The sequence below is a fragment of the Pleurodeles waltl genome, chromosome 1_1, assembly GCF_031143425.1.
Source record: "Pleurodeles waltl isolate 20211129_DDA chromosome 1_1, aPleWal1.hap1.20221129, whole genome shotgun sequence".
Classification (NCBI taxonomy): domain Eukaryota; kingdom Metazoa; phylum Chordata; class Amphibia; order Caudata; family Salamandridae; genus Pleurodeles; species Pleurodeles waltl.
Window position 1 is genome coordinate 217,045,647 of NC_090436.1, and position 17,973 is coordinate 217,063,619.

Consider the following 17,973-nt stretch of genomic DNA (forward strand, 5'->3'; position numbering starts at 1 on the left):
CGGGATCACTAACAGATCCACGAATGGGAGATTCACCCCCAAATACTGAATACTTACTTCCAGAGTTGGGGAACACCACAAATAGATCTATTTGCAACAAAGGAAAACGCAAAATGCCAAAACTTCGCATCCAGGTACCCACAAGATCAGTCTCAGGGCAATGCGTTATGGATGAGTTGGTCAGGGATATTTGCTTACGCTTTTCCCCGTCTCCCACTCCTTCCATATCTAGTAAACAAGTTGAGTCAAAACAAACTCAAACTCATTCTAATAGCCCTAACATGGGCAAGACAACCTTGGTACACAACACTACTAGACCTCTCAGTAGTGCCTCATGTCAAACTACCAAACATACCAGATCTGTTAACGCAACACAAACAACAGATCAGACACCCAAATCCAGCATCGCTGAATCTAGCAATCTGGCTCCTGAAGTCCTAGAGTTCGGACACTTAGACCTTACACATGAATGTATGGAGGTCATAAAACAAGCTAGGAAACCTACCACTAGACATTGCTATGCAAATAAGTGGAAAAGATTTGTTTATTACTGCCATAATAATCAAATTCAACCCTTACACGCATCTGCCAAAGACATCGTAGGATACTTACTACATTTGCAAAAATCAAAGCTAGCTTTTTCTTCCATTAAAATACATCTTACAGCAATTTCAGCTTACCTGCAAATTACGCACTCAACATCTCTATTTAGGATACCAGTCTTAAAAGCATTTATGGAAGGTCTAAAGAGAATTATACCACCAAGAACACCACCAGTTCCTTCATGGAACCTCAACATTGTCTTAACACGACTTATGGGTCCACCTTTTGAGCCCATGCACTTTTGTGAAATGCAATACTTAACATGGACAGTTGCATTTTTAATTGCCATCACATCTTTAAGAAGAGTAAGTGAGATTCAAGCATTTACCATACAAGAACCATTTATTCAAATACACAAGCATAAAGTAGTTCTACGAACAAATCCTAAATTTTTACCAAAAGTCATATCACCGTTCCACTTAAATCAAACAGTAGAACTTCCAGTGTTCTTTCCACAGCCAGATTCTGTAGCTGAAAGAGCACTACATACATTAGACATCAAAAGAGCGTTGATGTACTACATTGACAGAACAAAACTAATTCGAAAGACAAAACAATTATTTATTGCCTTCCAAAAACCCCATACAGGAAATCCAATTTCTAAACAGGGCATTGCTAGATGGATAGTTAAGTGCATTCAAACTTGTTATCTTAAAGCAAAAAGAGAACTGCCTATTACACCAAAGGCACACTCCACTAGAAAGAAAGGTGCTACCATGGCCTTTCTAGGAAATATTCCAATGACAGAAATATGTAAGGCAGCCACATGGTCTACGCCTCATACATTTACCAAACACTACTGTGTAGATGTGTTAACGGTACAACAAGCCACAGTAGGCCAAGCAGTACTACGAACATTGTTTCAAACAACTTCAACTCCTACAGGCTGAACCACTGCTTTTGGGGAGATAACTGCTTACTAGTCTATGCAGAGCATGTGTATCTGCAGCTACACATGCCATCGAACGGAAAATGTCACTTACCCAGTGTACATCTGTTCGTGGCATTAGTCGCTGCAGATTCCCATGCGCCCACCTGCCTCCCCGGGAGCCTGTAGCCGTTTAGAAGTTGATCTTGAACATTTGTAAATTTGTAAATATATCACTTTAAATTACATTATGTACATACATATTCACTCCATTGCATGAGCACTATTACTATAATACACAACTCCTACCTCACCCTCTGCGGGGAAAACAATCTAAGATGGAGTCGACGCCCATGCGCAATGGAGCCAAAATGGGAGGAGTCCCTCGATCTCGTGACTCGAAAAGACTTCTTCGAAGAAAAACAACTTGTAACACTCCGAGCCCAACACCAGATGGCGGGATGTGCACAGCATGTGAATCTGCAGCGACTAATGCCACGAACAGATGTACACTGGGTAAGTGACATTTTCCATATGTGTTTTCATCAGAGAAAAATCATTCAGGTAAGTAGGTTTTTAAATAGGAATAATTTTCTCTTTAAAAAGTGAACAGTGCAATTTGAGTTTTGCATTGTTATCCTCTGAGAGACAGAACAAGTTTTGCAAACAGGTAGAGTACAGTGACCTATAAGCCCAATCTCCAGGAGTTAAGGTGACTAGTGGGCAACGATAACAGTACACTCTGTGGCGCCAGGTGCAGAGTGCAAAATTGAGTTGGGTGCCCAATGCGTTTCAGTGGAGATCGGTCACTGCGAAAAGAGACTACAGGCTGAGGCCAGTCGGCATGAACCAACAGTGGAGCTCAGGCCTCATGATGCTCGGGCGGAGATAGGCACCATTGGTCCTCTTCTCAGGTCAGTGTCCTTAGGCATTGGCTTTTCTTTACCAGAGCGGTTGCAGTAGAGGGGGCTGCATGCAGAGGCTGCAAACATTGCCAGGGAGTTCAGGAGGGGTGAAACCACGATGGAGTTGAACTCTGGAGGGCTGGGGAACCTTGTTGCCACTGGTAGCCCACTTCAACTCTGGTCAGAGATGATTGGTGCAGTGATGAATTCAGGTGTCTGGCTTTGGTGTTTCCACAGGCTTCAGAGTCCCTTCATTTGGAGTTTGCTGAGGAACAGGTCTGCTGTTCACAGTAGGTCTTCAGTCTTTTTCAAAGGCAGGCAGTCCTCCTCGGTTTCTGGTGTCACAGCTGCAGGGGGAGTCAACCTTGGAGCACATTTCGATGAGGGATGCACAGAGGCCAGCAGGGTTGGTACCAGGCCAGCTATTTTTTTCTCCACTTTTGCTGTTGCATCTCTTTGGTGTCCTTGGTCTTAGGACGTTAGCATCTGCCTCCCTGGTGCCAGTGGCGCCCCTAAATTCTGAATTATGGGGCATTAGGAGTGTGTAGGGTAGGAGACTTGGGGTCACCACGCCTCCTGTATGACCACTTCCTGTATGAAGTGGGCATAACCCTGTCCCGGAATTCCTAGGTTTGCCATCACAAAGATGGCTACCTGTGAAACTTTGTGTCCAAGTAATAAGTCCACGATAATGAAAGTTGCAGATTTCTTTATTTCCTTATGTTGAGAAATATCAAATCAATGTTCAGAGACAGCCATTTCCTCATGTTTGAAAAAAATCACATCAATGTTCAGAGGCTCGTTCAAGACATATAGGCGCATACTTAATTTTAGGGGATACTTCTCTTAATTTTTAGTACTCCGTGTGTATTTTTAGTTTTGTAGTCCTTCCTTAGTCCCGTTTTTACGCATTAGTTTTCCGTTACTCATTAAGATTAATGACAACAATTTTCCCTTTCTCGGAGAACTATTAATTACGGGTATAGATACCTTCGATGGAGATTGTTTTTCATCCATTGCGCTTAATCGTAGTCATGTTTTTGATTTTTGTACTTGTTATTTTGTTTAACTTTAATAGACATGGTCTTTATACACACTGGTATAGTGTTTTGCCCGGGCCACACGCGATTACTTGTAGCATATTTCTTAATTTTGTAATTTTAAGATTGTCCTTATTGGTTAGACATTTCCTTTGTTTTAGTTTGATAGCCTCTTTCTACGCCTGGTCTATGGCGGGCTCTTTTCACTTGCTTTTTGTCTTCATTGTTTTTCTGCCCTATATTTGTGGGCTTATCAGGACCCTAACACGTACCATCCCTTAAATTTCGAATGCCTTTGATTTATGCAGTCCTTACACCTTCAAGGACTGTTACTTTCCTGCGCAATAAGGGACATCTCTGGACACTCTTGTTTTCAACTATCTTTATGGTATGACTGAGTCAGTCTCTTTTTTCTTATTCTGCACAAAATAATCTCCAGCAGGGATCATACAGTATATCGTACACATCCTACGGGCTTCTGTCCTTCATGTGACTATACTTGGGGGATCATCTTTTGGGGACCCTAGCAGATGGCCTTTCCGAACACCAAGTTTCTATTCATGGTGGTGCGGGGAATTCTGAAGCTTTTTTGTAGAGCGCTTTTTCGGCGTCCGTGTTAATCTAGATTCACTCCTGGGAAATTTCACCTTGGTTGTACTTAATAGTCACATGGTGATCTTTATACTCTCACCAACCAGTGTATTGATCTTTTCCACTTTTCTTTTCTACTTTTCACCGGCATCTTTAGGTGGTTATCCACGACCAATTTTTAAACACTTTCCAGCATGGGAGTTTCTCTTTTTCAGATTTCTCGTCACTCTTAATGGCTATATACTTTATGGAAAATAGTTTCCTTTGTTCTACTGTCAACCAATCAGTTTGCTTTTTGACGTATTTTATACCTACCGGTTGGTAGTTTTGTAATTTGTAAGAGATTCCATCTTTCCCTTGTTTCAGCCTTCAAAAAGTCTGTGTGGACGAAACACGTGTTGGCTGTCTCTGAACATTGACGTGATTTTTTTCAAACATGAGGAAGTGGCTATCTCTGAACATTGATTAGATATTTCTCAACATAAGGAAATAAAGAAATCTGCAACTTTCTTCATCGTGGACTTATTACTCAGAGTGCCCTGGTTTTGTCTTGTCCTCACTTTGTATTTACAACACGTAACATAGGAGGCATTTTGATATTCCTTCTGTGTTCTGTGCATTTCGATACCCATGGTGGTTGGGTATTTATACCAGGTTGGCACCCTCCTCATGACTCTACGTTTTCTATAGGAACTTTGTTGCTTTTCGTCTCAGATGTGCGATATTTTAGCATCAACCACTGTGTAGTAATTCTCACTTTTTATAATCTGACATTTTTTTTTAATTAAGAGAAGCGGCGGGACACCAGGAACAGTCCTCTGAAAACCGGGACTGTCCGGGGAAATCTGGAACGTCTGGTCACCCTATGTATAATGCACCCTGCCTTAGGGCTGTCAGACCTGCTGTAGGGGCGCCTTACATATGTTGCATGAAGTGTTGGGGTCATGGCACACAGGGATGTGTAACATGTGTTTTCATTTTGGTCTGCACCAAGACACACAACCTGCAATGGTAGTCTGTTGTACTTGGTGAGGGGTCCCTTTAGGGTGGCAAAATTCATGCTGCAGCCCATAGGGACCCTCTTTAGCACCTCAGGCCTTAAGTACCACAGGTACCATTTTACTAGGGACTAGCAGGGGCCTAAAGGATTTGCCATTTGGGAAAACAATTGTACATTCTTGGGGGAAAGAACACTGGCACCGAGGGCCTGGTTGGTAGGGACCCAGTGCACTTCAGTGAAAGTTGCATCAAATACCAGACAGTGTGTGCAGGGGGTGGGAGGGGTTACTGCCACAAAGAACCCAGTTCCCTAAATGTACCCTTCTCTCTTTGATGGTGAACATAAACTATTTTTTGCGTTAACACTTATTTTCGTGAGGATCCTTGGTTCCACAGTGGCTACATCAGAGTAAAGCTTTGGGTTTGAGTATCCCAATACAACCATGATACTTCATCAAATAGTGCAATATACAATCAAGAGAAAACATTTCCAAAATAAAAACAAAACTCAAATAACTCCATTTGTAAATAGCTTTTTTCCCATCCATTCCATCATAGAGTTCCTTTGAAGTGTTCAACCCTACTATGTGCAAGTATGCAATTACATATTACGCCAGTATTGGAACTTTCATAGATTCACATGCTTGAATACTTCCCCGTCGTCTAGATGGGAGTCCCCGGTGGAATATAAAACCAGGCCTGAAGATGTATACACACAATACATGAAGTAGGCCTCAATACAATAACCCGTCATAGTTGTTAGACTCAAACTTGAACCAATCAGATTGTCTCACCTCCTAGAACCTCCTGTAAGGAGCTGCCTTCCCCCAGATTTTCCACTGCACGTTGTGCTGAGGAGTCTCCTTTGAGCTCTGCTCAACATTTTCTGTCAGAAGACATGTTTCTACAGCTTTTGGATGTTTCTAACTACTCTGGTGATTCAAACTGGCTACCATGTCAGACACACCAAAGAAAGGCCTTTTCAGATCCTGTGCCTCATGTTTATAAAAGAGATTATATGTGGAGGATCCACATGAGGAGTGTATTTACTGCCTGTACCCCAGCCACAAGACTAAGGGCTTCAAAATCTGCAGGAAAATTTCTTCTAAGACCCTGAAGGTCAGAGAGGATCGCCTTCTGTTGTGGCTGCAAAGAGGTAAGACTGGACACTCTGCCTCTGATGAGTACATTGCCTCTTCATCTATTTCTTCCCCTAAACACCTCTTAAAAGAAAACAAAGTTCTGAGGGGAAAGAGCCACCTAGGACAATGGTGCAAAAGACATCAAAGCATGACTCTCCACAGAAGAAGAAACTGGTTACAGAATCCCTCAAAAAAGCAAAGAAAACTGCGTCAGAGCCGGCCACTCCTCCTAAAGTGCTTCACAGATTTAAGAAGCCTAGCTCAACACCGTCGACGATGGTGGTAACCATCTCTTCGTCTACGGCAGCGGCTGCAGGGTCTTAGTCGACGACAGTATCATCCTCGTCGACGGTGCACCCCATCTCGTCGACACTTCTCCCGGCGGCGACACTCCAGTCGGCGATGCCCCTGTCGACGATGATTCCGTCGACTATGCTCTTGTCGACGGTCCAACTGTCGTCGGCGATAATGTTTCCAACGACGACGGTATTGTCGACGCCCCCCTTGACAAGTGGTTTCTTGTCTTCAACACCAGGATTGCTTCCAATGAAAAGACAGACCATCTACGTTACTTTTGGGTCAACCTGCACAACATACTCTGCTTAAAAAGCTCTATAAAGCTCGTTTAACACCATCTGTTACGTCACGGAGCAAAGTTTCAAGACTCTTGCCATCTAGGTTTTTAGATGATGATGCTGAGGGCTCAGATCAACATTCAATGTTTGGAGTAGCTAGAAGTCCTTCATAGCTACACGTGAAGTGCCCGGAGTACTCGTACGACGATTCATATTATGGCCAACAGTACTATGACCCAGTACCACAACAGCAGGGAACAGTATCTTTGCCCTCCGGTCTGGTGTCTGAACTCCAGGCATTGCTGGCGGACTACAGAGAACGCTTCTACCCTCAGCTGGGGAAAGATCCCATGCCAGCAGTTTCCGCTTCAGCTACTCCGGCACCTCTGCCAGTTTGTCCTACGACGCCACAAGTTCCTCTTCAGGCTCTGCAGAGTCCTCAGGTTCAGGCCTCTTCTGATGAAGCAGCAGAGGAAGGAGAGGTTCTCGCCGACCAGGACGAATGGAATGAGTATGTGCTCCTGGCACCCCCTTCACCGGAGCCATTAGCAGTCTAATCTCCTCTTGAGGATATTGGCTCATTCCATAACCTCTTAGAGAATGCTGCAATGAGGTTTGAGCTGCAGTTGCCATCTACGCAGCAGGACTGTTTTCTGTATGATTTTAAAGAGCCACACAGAAAATCCGTTAGGACTATCCTATCATTGACCAGGTCTGGAGTCAGGGGCTGAAGATTATGAAAAACCCGGCGACAGTGCCAGCGGTGTTGCCAAAGCTGGACAAGCAGTATAAGGCAACAGAAGACACTCCTGCGTGCCTAGTGGGTCACCCAAAACCAGACTCTGTGGTTTCCCAGGCTGCCCAGAGATGCTTCAAGGACCCTTCAGCGCCTTTATCGGCCCCTCCTGATAAGGACGGAAGGCGCCAGGACAATATTGGTAAGAGGTTCTCTTCTATGTCGGCAATTGTGGTCCGTGCAGCAAATTCATTGGCACTACTGGGCAGATACGACAGACAGCTGTGGTCTGACATCTCCCACTCTGTAGAGGATCTTTCAGATACCAACAAGTCGGATGCTAAAAAGATCATTATGGAGGATCAACGAACATCTGCAGAAGTAATTGACTACGCCCTAGACATTGCAGCCATGGGATTTAGGCTTCTGGCCAGTTCAGGCGCCAGGGATGGCTCAAAGTCACTAATTTCAGGTCGGATGTCCAAACAAAGATTCTGGATCTCCGGTACGATGGCCAAGACCTGTTCAGCAAGCATTTTGACAATGCCCTTCAGGCGATCAAGGCTGATACGGATACTGCCAGGTCGTTGGGATCCCTACAGTACAAGCGTACTCACTTTTGGGGATCCAGGGGTAGAAGCCACTCCTCTTTTCGAGGTGGCTACCAGTCTTTTCGTTATCCAGCCTACTCCCAGTATCAGTCATCCAGACCCCAGTACCATCAAAAGCAACAACTAGGTCTCACTCTCAACAGAGACAAGTCACAGCTTCAACCTACCAGAAGGATAGTGTTTCTGGGTGCTATATTGGATGTAACTCTTGTAAAAGCCTTTCCTGCAGAAGAACGTCAACTCAAGCTTTTGACCTTGGCAGACTCAGTTCTAAGTAAAATCTTTCAATTCAGAGGTTCCAATCATTACTGGGGATGATGTCCTCCTGTATCAGCCTAGTTCCGGACTGTCTTCGGATGCGCCCTCTTCAGGAAGAGCTCGACAAACAGTGGAAGCAGGCGCCAGGGTCCTTCGGGGACATCATTCACATAACACCAAGGATGGTCCACTCTCTCCAGTGGTGATCAACGCCTGCAAACATTTCAGTAGGTCTGGAGTTCCTGAATCAAATCCCTCCGTTCACCATCACGACGGATGCTTCGATGGAGGGGTGGGGAGCATGTCTTCAAGATCTGCAAGTTAGCGGCAGATGGCCCAATTCTCATGCGACGCTGCACATCAACCTCCTCGAACTCAGAGCTGTGTACCTTGCACTACAAGCTTTTCTACCGAGAATCCAAGGTTCATCGGTGCTGATACGGACGGACAATACGACCACCATGCACTACATAAACAAGCAAGGTGGAACTCGGTTTCGCTTACTTTCCACAGATGCTCAGCTCATCTGGACCTGGTGCATTCAAAATTCAATGCAGATACGGGTGGAACATCTCCCGGGAGTCGGCAACACCACAGCAGACTCACTAAGCAGGCTAAGCACATCTTCACACGAGTGGGAGCTGAATCACACAATGCTGGATGCAGTCTTCCACAGGTGGGGGACACCGAAACCTGGACCTCTTTGAGATGTCTCAGAACGCGAAATGCCGGTTTTATGCAAGCTGGCATCCCCAACCAGGGTAGTGGGGAAATGCCCTTTCGATAGCATGGTCAGGGATTTATCCTCCGATACCCCTTCTTCCTCGGGTCATCAGCAAGATCAAATCAGAGCCCTGCCAAATAATTCTAATTGCTCCAGCTTGGCCACGTCCACTTTGGTACACAGAGTTTCTGTTGCTATCCTCGTGTCCTCCCATCAGGTTAGCACCCATTCTGGACCTGCTCACCATCAGCCAGGGCCAAGTGAGGCATCCGGATCCCAAGCATCTCAGGTTATGTGCATGGCTCCTGAGTTCAATGAATTCAGCCATCTAAATATTCCTATGGACTGTCAAACAGTTTTAGCTAAAGCACGGGCAGATAGCACCAATAAGATGTATACCTTGAAATGGAAGCGGTTTTGTTTATGGTGTACTGCGAATAACATTTATCCGCTTACATCTGCTCCAGAACAAGTTTTACCGTACCTTCTCCACCTGGCGAGGTCTGGTCTTGCCCATGCTCCCTGCTCCCATTAAGGTCCACTTAGCTGCTATTTCCAGATATAGACGACTATCCAAAGGACCGTCCCTCTGGTCTCATCTGCTATTAAAGCAGTTTATGAAGGGCTTATTCTGATCCTTTCCTTCAGCCAAACGACCGCCTCCATCTTGGCAACTGAATACAGTCCTAACTCAGTTGATGAAGGAGCCATTCAAACATATTCATAAATCAGACATTAAGTATCTTACCTAGAGGGTAGCGCTTTTATTAGCATTGACATCTGCTCGCAGAGTAAGCAAGTTTCAAGCCTTTACCATCCAAGAGCCTTTCATTGAATTTACAGACGACACGGTCATCCTACGGACAAACCCGAAATTTATTCCGAAGGTACCAACTGATTTACACATTAATGAAGAACAAAAAACCACGGCACATCTCAGTCACAGTATAAGCCATTTATTCCTTGGTACTTGTAAAAGGAGAGTTGGTGATCTGATCCAATGAAGTATACTGGGTAAATGATTTTCAGGCCGAATACAATTTTTCGTAGTTGTGCGAAAACAACCAAGTGATTTCTAGGCCAATACAGTTTTTTGTAGTTGAAAGAAAACAGCCGACACGTGTTTCGTCACACTGGACTTTTTCAAGGCTTTCGCAAGTGGGAGGTATTGCTTGTATTATGAGATTCCAGTAATCATGAATGTAGAACAGGTATGTATGGTATATCATGAGTTGAACAGGGAGTCCGAAGACCATGATACGTCTGCTGCCGGTCTCCCGTCACGTCTTATTATGGATCACGTCGCATCTGGAGCTCCAAGCGGAGGTAGATATTTTGGTGTTAATGTCCCCTACGATTATAATCAGGGGACATTCCTCCAAATCACTAATATTACGAACAAACGAGAGCATAGAATGAACTAAAGAATCCTTTGACTGTCCATGGGGGATGTAAACATTTACAAGCAAGACGATGACAGCCTTCCTCTGTCTTTGAACATTGCTATGTTTAGGCAAGGGCACAAATTTGAGGAATGTACAAATACCTTTGGATTCCAGTTGAAGTTACTTGGAGTAAAATTACAGTTCCTCTGCTTGCTCAGCCTTTTACAGGGGGTTCTGCCACAAAGGAAAAAACGAAATTCTCAAATTGAAAATAACCCATGTTTCTTTCAGACATATGGTTAATAGCATAAGGTGCCTCAAAGTTCAGGTTTGAATTGGATTGACCTAGGCTGGCCATTTTCCAGGATACTAGTTTACCCCTCTGCAACACCAGGAGCTTTACATTATTTCAAGCCCCATTCAAAATGTCCACTACCCAACTTCAGTTAGAATACTCCTCTCCCCTCTTTGGGGGAAAAGGGGGGGGAGGGGGGTTCCTCCCCATTAACCGCTCTGTTTGCCATTAATTTATGCTGTGTGAGCATTTCTCACGGGTGGAATCTAAAGAGGGCAACACTTAATCCAGTCTCACTTCTTGATAACCCCTGCATCCTACTTCAGCCCTTAGACACTCATAACCACAGACCTCCCTGCTCCTGTGGCCCCCATCTTCATACACCTTATTTATGCCATTATGAATCTCATAGCAACACAAAAGGATGATGGACGGAGTGTTGAAACTTTGAAAACACTCATCCCCCAGTCACAGGTCTGGGTTTAATCCATCGTACTTTAGCTCACCATGCCACCCCAGTTTAGACCCAGCCATATGCAAATCACTCTTGATCCGCTTCCCCATAGGAACAGTCCAGCCCAAACTGCCTGTCCAGGTCCTCCCTGGACTGGAAACAAGCATCCTGAGACTGGTTTCAGAGTATCACCCTTCATCAGCCATGCTAGCTTGAATCCAGTGGCACAGTGAGCAAGGGATCGGCATCTGGGCATACCCTTCCCACTTAGGGCAACTTTAGCAACACAAAAGGATGATGGACAGAGTGTTGAAACTTTTCAAACACTCACCCCAAGTCACAGATCTGGGTTTAATCCATTGTTCTTTTGCTCACCATGCCTCTCAATCCACTGAATCTCATAGGCAGTTTCCCCTCATAGCGGGAACTAACCTCATTTCCTGACGAGGAGTATTAAAACATAACTCTTCCAGTACACTAGATGGCTTAAGTGGGATAGAAGTTTCTGAACAACCAGGCACAGTTGGTTGTTCAGAAACGCCTGACTGTGTATTCTCTGAGGGTGACGAGTCTTCAGCCTGCACAAGAAGAAAGAAGGAAATCTCCCTTGGAGTCACTCCTTTGTGTCCGCAGGCACCAACTGCAACTGTGTGGATCCTGTCTCCCCCAGATCTCCGTGGATCCTACATCACAAGTGGTGGTCTGGCGTGGTCTACTTGGTTCTCTCTACCAGCTCTCTGACTTGAGAGACAAAGTTCTTGCCTCTCCTTGCAGGACAGTACCCTTATGCACCGCAGCGCTTGCATCTACCAATGCTTGTTGGCTCTTCGTCCAAGGCTCCGTGTAGCCTCAGCACTTTCCCCTGCGAAGCACAGCCGTCTGTGCTGCTACTGCCACGTGGTAGTCCTTTCAGGGTGTGCGTGGGCCTCACTGCGACTCCTGTGCTTGCTGCCTGTGGGTCGCCTGTAGGGGCTGCCTCCTCACTTCTGAGGGCCACCCAGGACTCCCCTCTGTGGGTTGAGCCCCCCTGGACCTTGCTGGTCCCAGGAAGATCTACATGTCTTCTTTCACAACATTTCCCTTTGCTAAGGCTTGTTATGGGGTTTTCCACACCACCAAGCGACTGCAATCTTTCTTCAGGCATGGGACGACAACTGCATCACTCCAGGAACTCATCTGCTACATTGCTGCACTGCTGACTTTGTCCACCATCGACCTGGTCCTGCATCCATAGACGAGTGGGTAGTGGCTCCTGCCACCACCGAAACTGCAACATGGTCCCCTTCCTTTGCAGGTATTCCTCTACCAGGATCCACCTTTGTATTTTTTTGCAGTCTTGCAAAATCCTCTTCTGAAGTCCTTTTGGTCGGTTTGGGGAGAACCAGGTACTTACCTCTATTCTCCTGGTCTTTGTGGGGGTGGGGGGGGGGGCACTCTGGCACTTACCTAGTTCTTCCAGCTCCCATCTACTGATTCCACTTCCTTGGGTAGGGACCCGACTCTCTCATTCCACTATTTGTATATGGTTTGGTCCCGAGGGGGCCTTCAGTACTTACTATTGTTTTCACTGTTTTCTATTGCCTTTTATGTGAATCACGGACTCATAATGTGTATATAATAGTGCCTTTACTTGGCTCCAGTTGGGGTATTGCCTATATAGTATTTTGGTATTTGTGTTCCCCTTGTGATGTCTCCTAGATAAGTCTTGGCTGCTCATCCACAGCTACCTCTAGAGAGCCCTGGCCTCTTAGACTCTCACTGCAACTCACTAACAGGGTATACCTGGACCTGGTATAAGGTGATAACACCATAGGTGCTCACCAGGCCAGCTTCCTACACTGTCCTTTAACTTAAATCTTTCAAGATAATCTACAGAGGGGAAGTAATCTCCATCAGAATTAACTTGGCCAAATATACTAAACTTTATTTGGTATTAGTCCATCTACATACTCAACCTGAGGGCATTGCAGTAACATCTCTACATTTATTCATGCTGCAAAGAAATGGTTGTTTTGAGGCTTGTTCTAAATTCACGTCATCTGCCTCCCCGTATTGGTGCTCAAACATTAGGCTACCTCCTTCTACAGAAGGAAAAATATAATGTGTAGATTGCATTTGCAGTGTTGGGTATTTCGAATTTCTCGTTGGCCATAGTTATTCACAATAGGTCTGTTGTGGATACCTAGATTTTAATTTAACTTAAAAATAAGAGGTTGTTCTGAACTAAACCTTTAGAGAGTGGAAATATGAACAACATATACATCTGTAATTGAAAGAAGAAGCACAACTATCATTGTAGTTAAGTAACTTCTTCCTTCGTGTGATAAGTTATGAGTTTATGGTAAAGTGTGTTAATGTATGATTTCTGTTTATTTGTTGGGCTATAAGTTTGTTGAAGTGAACTATACGTCAATGTTTTTATTATTTGAAGGTTCATCAATTCAGTAACAAGTCAACTGAGATGGCTTTGAGAGTGGCCTCCCTAGATTATCTTGGAACTGTAGCGGCGCGACTGAGGAAAGATGCAGTCTCAAGTAAAATGGATCAAGGTTCAATAGAGAGAATTTTAAAGCAGGTAATTATTCTGTCCTTTATGTAATCCGTTACCATTCCTTACTAGCACATAAGTCTGTCTTTCTTTCACTGTACCGATGTATTGACATTTAAAAGTGGTATGTTATCTTGCTAATCCTGGTTCAAACTTGAACCAGTACCCCCAGTCTGTTGCAGTAATAGTCAAATGACTCATTCTAGTAATAATTCTTTTTTTTTTTTTTTTATGTTCTTATATTGCTTTATGCACTGCAAGTTGTAACATTTATAACTACTATTAAATGAATAGCTAATGACCTGCAAATATTTGCTTTGTCACAGATGATTGTTTGGAATCCCATCTCATTTGTTTGGTATGGATCAGTCAGGAAATATAAGTTCTTCCTGGGCATTACCATGTATCAAACAGAGCCTTTTATTTTTCCAGGAGATCTGGGGCAAACCGTTTTTGGTTCCTATTGACCATGTTTTAATGATGCAGGTTGTCATTAGGTTTTAGAATCGTTTTAATTGTACCTTGAAATCCTTGGTGTTTAGCTTAATTTCCAAATAACTTTTAAACCCTTGGACCTTTGTGGGATTGTGTTTTTGAGGTTCAATAAACCCCTTTTACCATAGGTGCCAAGGGTAGAAGGCTAATATTTGTTACATATGAGCTTCTTTTCTTCTGAGGCATTTTAAGAGACCTCGTCATAGTCTCGTTGATCCAGAAGAAGTAGGGACAACCTTTGTATTAAAGTATATACAAAACATGAGTAAAACCTTTTAGTATGCATTCTGATGGTGCATTCTAATGACTGACACCAGACACCTTAGAGGTTCAAATTAGGATAAGACTAAGAGGATTAAAGGAAAATGAGAAAAAAACGATTTTGAGATCTTATAATATCTAGACAAGGTATCTCCATCTCCTTTAGAAAAAATATCTGCTTGTTCTGCCATCTCATTTGGAAAAAATGTTTGTTCTACCACAAGTCGGACTTGTAAACCTATTGCCTTCTTGGATAGTAACCAATATATTGAAGCCTTATGAAAAAACACTGACCTTTTACATAATGCATACAACCAACTAATCGGGAGATTTTATTTACACATCTCAATGTTACTAAAAGTATTATTGTTTGTATAATATTGTGGGTTTCCTGGCTGCCAGTAGCAGTTAAAATGCCCATTTGACACATGGCCTTCATGTAGGTTGCCTTAATGGACCAAACTACCCAGGATGCACAAGATAATTTTAACTTGGCTTACCAGTTCCAACATAGCAAGTCTGATCATCACCTGTATCATAGACCAACCAAGATACGTTATGGCTTACATCCCTAGCGAACCCACATTGCCCCAGCAGTCAGGCCCTACCGTTTGAATGCTTGTATACACCCCACGTCCAATGCCAGGGAGAGAATAGAGAGAGGGTTGTGTTCCATTGCTGAAGTTAGCTGTGCTTTATCTTGACTTTTTGAACCATTTCTTTTTAAGGGTTCTAGTGAGATGGTTATTTGAAGTTGCCATTATCCCCTATTGTTAAAGCCTCCCTCCCGCTAAGTGCTGGTGAAGCATAAAGTTCAGTAGGTGTCCCCACTATGGTAAGAGTAGGAGGCTGGCTCAGTGTATGGTGGACAGCTATAGGTGAGTCCAGGCAACGCTTAGTGATAGTGGTTCCAAATAACTAAAGCTCTCATAGGGTATCTGTGGAGAGCAGCTAAGACTGATCGGAGATGATGTAAAGCAATTGTAAATAGCACAAAAGTCAGTTATTAATGTTTACACAAGAAAGAACCACACCAGTGTTAGAAAAATAATGTATTATTCAATAAAACACAGGCACTAAACTAACTTTAGTATGTCTCCTAACAGGAGATCTCTACACAAAAAAAAATTTACTTACAGAAAAGTAAGAGCATAATATAACATGGGCCCCTGGAGGGGCAGGAGTGAGGGGGAAGGGGGGACCATATACTAAAAACAAATGGTATGTGAAAGTCAGAACTAACCAAGACTACAACCCAAGGACCTTCAGGACTGGGGAAGCACTAAAACACCAAAGTTAAGTAGTTCCGATTCCTTAGTCACCTGTGTGCAGAGATATTAACATGGGTCAGGTGTCCATAGGATAACATAGGGAAGACGCGGCTAGACTGTTTGTGTTCCAGGACCCTTCACAGATGACCCCAAGGAAACCCATTGGGACAAGGAATTTTAATGAGTGCCCCCACCCATGTATACCCAGAGACGTGCAGTACCTACACCAGGGATCCCAGGTGCATAGGGGTGAAGTTGTTGGAATCTCCCATTAAAGTCCATGGGGACTTCTGCTGTCCATCTTCTGTTGTGACCTGTGGACCAGTTTGGTGGAACTTAGGTGTGGATTCTGGATGAAGAGGTCCTAACGAAAGAGGGGACATAGTCCAGGCCATCCGGAAGTTCCCCTGGGAGAGGGGAGAGGAGGGTAGGGGAGGGGAACAGGAGCCCAATGCCCACTATTTTGAAGATGCTTTCCTGATGGACAGGGGTTGATGAGGGGCAGCTGTGGTGTCCAGACAGTGCAGGATGATCCCAGAAAACGTCCACGAGCTGTCCCACGCCGGTCGTCGAATTGCAGAGGGGTCATTGGTCAGCAGGACCACCACCAAACCTTGGCAAATGCAAGGAAAGCATTGCATGTAGAGTTGCAGGAGTTGGGACCAGCAAGTAAGTCAGGGGCAGCTCACAGCCAGCAGGAATCGGTGTAGACCCCAGGAGGACCTCCTGGCAGCAGTCACAGGGAGGTTTCAGGAGTTGCAGGGAGGACATAGTTCTTGGAGCTGTGGGATGCTGGAGGCTGAGGCTTCTTTGAATTAGGATGTCTTCAGGCTCAAGAGCCAACAAGCCTGGGCAACAACAAAAACAGACGCAATGCACAGGGGTTCCTGCTAAGCAGCTCCAATGAGGGCCCACAGACTTCCCACTTGTAAGGAAGACAAGTCAGACCTCTGGAGAGCCCTAGAACCACCACCTCGTAAGTTTGTGGGACAGCAGGATCCACAAACTGGTCTTCAACGTTGAGGTGCCTGCGGATGCAGGGGGAGTGACCCCTTCTCTCCAAGGGAGATTTCTTCTCGCCGTCCTAAGTGCAGGCACAGTCCTTGTGACTTTGGAGGATGCACGGCCACAGAAGATGCGGCAGTCTTGCAATATCTGGGTACGAAGTTACAGTAGGAGCCCTCCTACTAGTTGTCTTGTCTTGGTTCCCGGTGAAGTCCAGCAGCGATCCTGTGTCCAGGTCGCCGAAGTGTCGTGGCGAAGAGTCTTCTAGATGACTCTTGTAGAAGAATCTTGCGAACCACTCTTGTGGACGAATCTGCGGTCCCACCCTCATGGAAGCCCTTAAGTAACCTAGGAAGGGGGTTGGACAGCTTCTGCAGTGCCCCTCCCCCCCAATTCAGTATTAGGTGGGGTCAGGGATGCTATTCTGCTGAACTGACCAGTCAGATGCTTCCAGGGGCCTCTGCTCATTTTATTTCCAAGATGGCAGAATCAAGTGGCCACCTAGCAGAGCTAGCAGTTTCAGAAACAGACTGCAGGCTCTGGCCACTAGGCTGGGTGAGGTCAACCCACAGCTGCCCAGGTAAGTATAGAATCCAAGGGTCATAGGGCCACCTCCTCAAGGCCCAGGGGCTCTAGGTGCAGATGTCTTTTGGCATCAAACACCTTACCGGGCAGGTCGCTGCCATGGGGGTCCTCGATTTGGGCTGCAGGCGTCGCTCTGAAGTCTGGCATGGGTCAGCCCATTGTGTACTGTTGGTCAGAAGGGCTGGGAAACCTTCACTGAGCTGGTGGGCCAGTTGGCCCAGGCCAGGGGTGTCAGGTGCAGGGGTGGTTCCAGGCAGCAAATTTGTGGTTCCTCAGGCAGACTTCCTCTTTAGATATTGTTTCTTTTGGTCAGGTCTGCTGTCCACAGGAGTTCTTGGTCTTTATCTACGGTAGGCAGTCCTCCCAAGGCTTTGGAGGTCGCTGGGCTGCAGGACAGTCGTCCTCTGGGTGCAGGTTCCTTTGAAGGCTGCAGGCAGTGCGATAGGGCTTTGGGGCTAAGTCAGTTGGTGTCGTCAGACTTCTCTGTTGGGCAACTTCTGTGTTGTCTGGATCTTCCTAGGTCGTCAGGAATCTGATTCTAGGGTGCCACCTAAATACTGAATTTAGGGGCACCACAGCGACTGCCAGGTGGTAGCGAATGGTCTATTCACCTTTAAGATGA

The 17,973-nt window shown here is 45.2% G+C and overlaps 1 protein-coding gene across 17 annotated transcripts in view; it reads left to right on the forward strand.

The window, feature by feature from the left end:
- Positions 1-17,973, forward strand: part of NIPBL (NIPBL cohesin loading factor) — a 1,341,000-nt gene that overhangs the window by 823,492 nt on the left and 499,535 nt on the right. For all 17 annotated transcript variants that reach the window (XM_069221119.1, XM_069221174.1, XM_069221201.1 and 14 more), the window contains one exon: positions 13,618-13,761. In XM_069221119.1, the coding sequence (XP_069077220.1) occupies positions 13,618-13,761 (144 nt within the window). The remainder of the gene's footprint in view (positions 1-13,617; positions 13,762-17,973) is intronic.